Source organism: Triticum aestivum, chromosome 4D, assembly GCF_018294505.1.
Source record: "Triticum aestivum cultivar Chinese Spring chromosome 4D, IWGSC CS RefSeq v2.1, whole genome shotgun sequence".
Lineage (NCBI taxonomy): Eukaryota > Viridiplantae > Streptophyta > Magnoliopsida > Poales > Poaceae > Triticum > Triticum aestivum.
The window spans coordinates 144,459,665-144,467,707 of NC_057805.1; the positions used below are offsets into that span (position 1 = coordinate 144,459,665).

General features: G+C 46.8%; 1 protein-coding gene across 1 annotated transcript; it reads left to right on the top strand.

Moving 5' to 3' along the window:
• The first annotated feature begins 4,975 nt into the window (after positions 1-4,975).
• Positions 4,976-6,786, top strand: LOC123096780 (translation initiation factor IF-2). Its single transcript, XM_044518564.1, has 4 exons — positions 4,976-5,101; positions 5,383-5,960; positions 6,054-6,119; positions 6,197-6,786. The coding sequence occupies exons 1-4, from the start codon at positions 4,976-4,978 to the stop codon at positions 6,279-6,281; spliced, it is 855 nt and encodes a 284-aa protein (XP_044374499.1). The 3' UTR covers positions 6,282-6,786.
• Positions 6,787-8,043: the final 1,257 nt, after the last annotated feature.

The window sequence follows — 8,043 nt, forward strand, 5'->3', positions numbered from 1 at the left end:
CACTGACCTCCTTTCCCACTTTGCATGTGCGGGCATTATGTCTGTCAGTCCCCCCACACTTGCTGCAAGTGTAGGTGTTACGTGTGTCGTCTCCATTGGTAGAAACCTTGGCGGCTCCAATCTGCTTCTGCAGCTTTTGCTTGTTGACAATGGCATCTGTGCGGAGTGGGCATGTGCGGTAATTATGATTGGTCACCATGTTGTAGAATCAGCATGCCCTTATCCCAAGAGGTTTGTCGTCCGAGCCGAATTCCACGTGTCTGATGGGGCGTGGCGGCTTTTTGGCTGCTGCTTGCGTCTTACTCTTCCTCCCCTTTTGTGTTTGAGAATATGGGTGGTTTAATTACCCTTTCCAGCTGCTGTTGGTAGGATGTCCTGTTGTCATGTCGTTTGCCTACAACACCATCAAGCTCATGATCTTGCACGTGAGCATGTTGCTGCTCTTGAGTGTGCACATGGGCAAGCTCTGGTTGCTATTGCTCCTCTTCCTCATTGTCGAATGGGTCAATAGCTCCCAGATGGTTCATCTCGGATAAGATTGTAGCAATATCTTGCTCAATGGCTTCGTTGTCCGTGACACCTCCGTTGTCAGCAGAATGCATGGCGTCAAGTTCTTGTTCAAGTCTTTCCATGACGACCTGTGACCTTGCCATTTGGTCTTGGTTTCTCAAGATTTTTCTGTGCACCCTCATGTTCAGTAGCAGCAGTGCGCTTTCAATGCAGTATTGGGAGGCTTTGTTTGACGCTACTGTCCTCAAGTCATTTCTGTTGAATGTTGGCTAGATGTTCGGGCATTTGGTGTATCTCCTGAGGATGTATTTCTCTGGAATGCTGTCAGCCTTAATTGTCTGCATCATGCACAGGATACGCAGGCACAAAATACCTATATTTTTTGGAAGAGGTGCATGTTTTTTGTCATTTCATTCGAACAAAAACTTTGCAAAAGTAAGTAGTACAGTATGTAACATCTTTTTTTAGTCCTCACTTTGTGGTCCCAAAGCTTGCACTCGCAGTCATCTATTTCTCCCACGGGGTCTACAACCATCTAGAACGCGTGCTGACACCACGCAAAAAGTTCTTGTGGTTTGTTGTAGCGCATGAGGTACTTTGTGGGCTCTTTCGTCTCTGTCACCGTGAAGAGGGTACTCAGTTTTAGCCTTTTTCTGATCTCGCTGTACACAGCTTGTGAGTAAAGATTTGCCATCTGAGTGTCAAACCCATAGAAGGTCATCGTGTTTTGTTCCTTCTGCGCAAGCAAGAGTGATGAACAAATTATTAGTTTTCTCGCAGCAAAAACTTTTCTAACTAAGAAAGATTTACTTTAGTAAGCATGTTATTTTGTCTTGCGACACGTGATAGAGCTATACCCGGTTAGCCATTGTCTCCTAGTTCTCTGTCTGCCTCCTGGTTTTGACGCAGGAGTTTACCTGCCTGACAACCCGGTGCAGGTTTTGTCTCTCACTTACGAAGTTCTTCTTGAGGACATAGTTCATGCTCTCACTCGGTTGTGTGGACGTCATTTTGGCACAGAAAATTTCTTTGAAGTAAGCTATTATCCATCTCTTGCGCTCGTTGCAAATTGCCACCATCATGGCATCATCGTGGAGGTTGTACTTATCCATGAGTACTTTCCAGGCATCCTTAAACTCAGTTGGCATGAGGGCCAGTTGAGGATTGCTGTGGATGCATCCTTAAAGTCTTCGTGGAGGTTGTACAGGTATGCAAGGTGTTACCTGTACTTCTTCATAATGTGCCAGCGGCACAGCTTGTGTACTGTGTTCCCGAAAGCATCTGGGATCGCCAAAGCCATTGCCGGGCACTAGTCTGGTAAAGAGAAAAGAGACGTGGAGTGGTAAGCATATGGTAGTTCGTATATACAAATAGAACTGACACAACAATTTTACTGGGTTATTTTCCTTTGGGGGGGGGGGTTGGCGGTTGTACCTGTGAGGATGCATGTAGGAGCCTTCCCTGTCATGCACCTTAAAAATGTTTTGAACAGCCATTTGAACGAATCTGCATCCTCATCTCTTATCAGGGCGAAAGCAAAGAATGTAGTCTGTAAGTGGTTGTTAGTACCCACAAACACGCCAAGTGGCACATGGTACTTGTTGGTCTTATATGTGGTGTCAAACGTTACGCAGTCACCAAAGTCTTGATACGCCCCTCGGCAGCTTGCCTTCGCCCAGAATATGTTCTTAACTCTGTCGGACTCATCAAGTTGTATGTCGCAGAAGAACTCCCTGTTTATCTCTTTCATCTCCCTAAAGAAGTTGACAATCTTTACTACACCGTCCACATCATCCATCCTTGAATTCTTTGCTTTGCTGCATATTAAAAGTGAACAGTCATTCAAAAATACATGTTGAACTGGCATCAGGTCATGTGTTGTGTAATATGTTTGTACTGACGGAGGAAAAAGACGGAGGGGGTTTATGGGAGGAGAACAAGTCTATACTTACATGTTAATCAGGTCTTTGGCATTCATTTCGAGGAAGTAGCTACCGGGGTCATCACTACCCAGTATGCTCATGATCTGTGCCTGTTCAATGCCTTTGAACTGCAGGTACTTGACGTACTCCAAGATTGTTTTGTCAAAGTTTTTGTGGGAGTGCAAGAAGACAAGCATTTGGGGGGAGAGCTGTAGCCTGTGGTTGTGTTCCCGGACTATCTCTTTTACGACAAGTGTTACACCATTTTCCCTCTTCAGCCTCATTTTAGCCCCGCAGTTAGTCTTGGATGTGGTCTTGTTCCGTTGTCTATTGGCTTCTGTCACCTTCGATTCATAGACTCCATAGCACGTGCAATAAAGGTAGACTCTGGTGTTAACCTAGGAGCCTTCCCTGACAGCAAAACCCGCGTGCTTTGCATAGATGTTGTAGAAGTTATTTGCTTGTTTGAAAGTTTCAAAGCGCATCTCTAGCCTTGGCAGAACGTAAGCTTCAATGTTAGGTGACTGCACGCAACAGTGAGCAAACAAAAACACAGTTATGAAAATGTTAGATGGGGTGGTGACAGTACTAGGGTATGGACTATGCTTGTATGTTTTTTCTGAATGGACACTTACATGTGTATAGCTCCGTGCTGCCTCCGGTGTTTGGTGTCACCCTCGGCACATGCAACAATGCATCTCATGGAGGGAGCAATGTTGATGAAGTTCTCTATCTCTCATTGTACGGCCATCTTCCCTCAGATTCGTTGTGAGGTTGCTCCTGTCTATATGGCTCATATCTTCTACTTTGCACCCTGCTAGAGTGGCCAACATTTTTGTCTCTTTGGCTTGGTCTTCTCGTCGCAACTGCTTTTGCAGCACGGATGATTGATGTTGGTGGAGCGACTGGTGGAAGCCTGTGTGTCCTTGCCTTTCTGCATGCACTAGGGAAGGTAAACATTTGTTGTTGGGGAAATTATTGACCTTGCTCACCCCAGCAGTGGCAAAGCTTGTATTCCCAGATATCAGTGTTTGCTACATAGAAGAACCAGTCCGTGCTTCTGACGATTCTGGTGTAGCTTGAAATCTGCATGTATTGTTGAAGTATCCAGGTGATATTTTTGTTGTTACCCAACCAGGCGGTGCCCCATATCTACCTGGCTCATCAAAACCCTCACTGCGTGTGCCACCTTGCATGTTTCTGAAATGACATTCAACAGTTTTGGGATTAATCTTTTCTGCATTTTCTCGTATACATGATATGGGTAACATGTAATGCACTGAAGGTAATGTACAAGTTGAACTTGCATCGCTGGGCGTTATTAAACTTTGTTGTCTATTTTGTATCTGATTTATTTTCAGTCGAACTGATGAATGGACATGTTCAGCACTGATGTACTGATTTTAGCGCTGATGCATCTATTATGGACAGTTTTTTATCTTTTTCCATATAACTGATGCATAAACATTTGGTGCACATATATATATATATATATATATATATATATATATATATATATATATATATATATATATATATAAAACTGATGCATGTCTTCTCTTTTTTTCATCTACAACTTATGCAACTACATTAGAAGTACTCCTAGTTTATGTATCATTGAACTTACTGTGTAACAAGTGTATATTTTTTCAACAACATTCTGTTACTCGTTCGAACTGACGCAACTACACGACATGTACTATTAGAAATAACAACATACAACTTGAAGTGGTAGCTGAACCTTATATAAAGCGTAGTAGCTACTTGGACTGATGCATAAGTTTATGTTTTTTGACTTGAACTGAAGCTAGCATATTAGAGATACTGACAGTAACCTCGACATACAAATTGTGCATCAAGTGGTAGGGGTGTAATGAACTGATGCAAGAATTTGCAATGTACTATCAGCTTCTACATCATAGGAACATGTGTCACTGATGCAACACACATGTAGTACTGATGAATCTAATAGTGTAACATGTAGGGAGAGCATAGTGTGTGCGATTTTTAAATTGAATCTTCTGCATAGCAGGACTGATGAACTGACACAAACGTGGTATTTTTCTTCAGGCAAAGCCAGATATGAAAACATTTTTTGAGCTGATCGTTTGTGCTTCAGAAGCAATCAGGGGGATTCAATTTTGAGCTAAATTAGTGTGGGAAGCAGACATCACCTCCAGTGGCATGTTCTTGGATCTGGCTTCTACTTCTTCCTCTCGTGGGCGGCGTACTGGCATAATCTTGGAAGGCGGCGCCATTAATGCAGGCAAGGAGCTTGGGGAGACGACGACGCTCCTACTTGTGGTGGAGCTCCGGGGACGAGGTCCGGGGAGGCAGCGGCTGGTGGCGGAGATCACGGATCCGTCGAAGGAGCTCCGACGAGGGGGAGGCAGGAGGCGGGGATCACGGCACCGTCGAAGGAGCTCCGGCGAGGGGGGAGGCGGGAGGCGAGGATCACGGCCCCGGCGACGGAGCCCCGGTGACGGAGGGAGGCAGGAGGCGGGGATCACAACCCCGTCATTGCTTTGCCAGCGAGGAAGGGGATGGTGGTGGTGGATCCATCGACGGCCAGTCGCGGCACCGCGGGCTCCCTCGCTCCGGTTGACACCGTCGCCCGCTCGCCCACGACGGCTGCCTCCGGGGAAGGAGGTGGGTTGGGTTCGGGCTGGGTCAGGGAGATTCTACGGTGTAGGCGCGTCGCTCCCTTATAGGGCTGGGGGGTAACAGAATAGTCCAACCCTATATATAAAATGGGTCTATTCTAATAACACCCTTAAGAGTCTTATTCTACTAACAACAAACTTATTCTGCTAACACTTTAGCACCGCTAAAAGCACCATACCGACCATCCTACCCACCCCAAACGAACCGCAGCTACAAAATAAAAAAGCCCACCTGGCAGCCCGCACGATCACCCACCTCTCTCACCCCTTCTTCCCCGACCTACTAGCTTCTACCGCCGGGGGCCAAGGGTCGCGCCGCCGGCTGTGCCTTCCTCCGGCCTCGCACCCCAGCACCGTCCCCATCCATTCTACTCCCCTGGCGCCGCCCCTCACTCCCCTCTTTCCTTCTTCCCCAGCGCGCGGAGGTCACCCCAACCCACTCCTACCTCACCTTCCCCGACCCCCTAGCTTCTGCCACCGGGGGCAAGGGCCGCGCTGCCGGCCGCGTGCCCGGTGCCCTCCAACCTCCTACCCCGCGCCTCCCCTCCTTCCCATCTTCCCTACTTCCCCAGACACGCTGCTCCCCTTCCCTCCTCTCCTACCTTTGCAATCGGCAACGAGGAGCCGCCCGCACGCTGCACCCCCTCCCGGCTAGTCGCGCCGCTACCCACGAGCCTCCCCGCGGCACGCCGACACTCCACGGCCCCGGGCCTGCAGGAATCCCCCACCCCCGCACCGCCATGGCGATGGATCAGATCCACTCTTGCGTGACCCCCACCTCGGGTCGGTGCTCCTCTACAACGAAAACAAGCAGCATCAGCCCTCCCCAAGCTCAGTTGACCTCCCGTTCATGGATTCGTGAATGGTGAGATCTCGTTGACTCCTTTGCTCCGTGTCATGGATCCGGTAAGCATTTGGTCTTTAGGGAGAAAATTCACATCTCTACCATGATGTGCAGGCACCAGGGGCCACCTACTATCCTCTCCCAAGCTTCTCTAAAACTAAGCAACGGAAGAGCCTCCTAGTGAGCACTTGCAATGCGGTGAGCAATTCAACTATGTGTTTCTCAGATTTTGCCTTTAACTTGGTTTGCGTGTGCAGTGTAGTTTCTTGCTACGGGGCTGGCGTCAACGTGCCTCCAGAAGCAGATCTCTCCTCAACACGTCGCAGTTCCCCAACAACGTGAGAGAAGTGCAATGCTCTAGGGAGCTCTCCTTCATGGGGGCACGTGGACGTTCACGGCTGTTGGCTCTGCAGTTCTCTTGTGTGGCCGTGGACGTGCAGTTCATGTGCCAGTCGAGCCTCTGAGAGGTGACTAACTAAGGAGAAGAGAGCATCACTGTTCCTTTAAAAGAAGTTCATTTTGTTGTTTGAGAAAATGCAGATAGGAAATGAGAGTAGAAAATGGTTGTGGATGAATGCTTGTGTGTAATAGGTAGCGTGCAAGCAAAAATTGAGTCCACTCGCCTCGTCCCTGCAGTGAATATTTCATTATTAACCCATAAAAATATATGCAACGCACTACGGGAAAACCAAAACTCTAGAGAGAAAAAATAAAAAAGAAATGCAGTGCACTCCGGTCTTTAAAAATGTCCACTCCGAAGGACTTTGAAGTGCACTTCATTTTAAAAAATGTATTTGCAAAAGTTTACGTTGTGTTCACTGAAAAAGTTTAAAAGTACAAAAAAGAGTAGTGTGTTTCACTTTTGAGAGTGCTTGCGGCTCATTTTCAAGTGTTGCGGTTCACATAGACCCAAAATAAAAACACAAAAAATAGGTAAAATGAAAAATTAATGTGATTCACTTTCGGTAGTGTCGTGGTTCACTCACTACCATTGTGAAGTGCAGGAAAAATGTCACACAAACGACATAAAAAATAATGCGGTTCATTTCTCAATACTCTTGTGGTTCACTTATGTCTGACGTGAAGCACGATTCACTCGCTAAAATTATGTCTAACAAAAAAAAGCATGAAGTTCACTTGCCCGTCTGATGAAGTGCGGTTTTCTTTCTGAAGCAGTGTGTCATTCTGCCTGATGAAGTTCCCTCGTCGATTTTGGGGTCGCAAAAAACAGAGTATCCGCATTTTGGTTAAAAAACTAAACTGCTCTTAAACTGTAAGGAATTAGACAGAGTGTTCTACATGAAAAAGTTGTGCCTCGACGATATCTTTCCAACGGCATATCGTTTGGATCATTCCGACGAGCGGTTTGAAAAAAATAGGAAAAAACGGCCGATGCCACTCGTCGTCCGCCGCATGATTTTCAAAATTAACTTAAAACGGTAAGGAATCATTAAAACATTTCAAAAGATGAAAGTTGCGCCCTGTCCATAGCTTTTCAATGGTATATTATACGCCTAGTTTCAAAATATGAAACGGTTAGAAAATTGGAGCGACAATAGTACCTAAAAATTGTTCCCCTCGAAGCACTCTAAATCAACTCGCGAGAGAGAGGTTTTGCGCAGCGAACTTGCATGCTGCTTTTCTGCTTCTTCTTCCTTTTATTTCTGAACTTAACAAGATCATGCCGCGGCTCTGGCGCTCCTACCGGATTGTGCCATCCCACGATCGAGCACTCAGTCCACGGCCTCCCTACAATCGCTCCACGGATCGCACAAGCTGCGTCTCGCGGAGGCTACTAACAACCTGACGGGAAAATCTAACTGAATCGCTAACTGAAAAACTACTACGGTGCAAAGTCTGAAACCTGAAACTTGTCATGCTAGCTAAACTAGCTTATTGTGCAACAAACTCCCCCTAAGCTAGGTTGGCTGATACCTGATGACCCCGAAGTGATCGCGCATCTCCTGAAACTGAGTTCGTCCGAGCGCTTTCGTGAGGATGTCAGCAAGCTGATCGCCAGTCCGCACATACTGAACGTTGATGCCCCCGTCCTCGATGCACTGACGAATGAAATGGTAGAGCAGCTCAATGTCTTTGTTCCTAT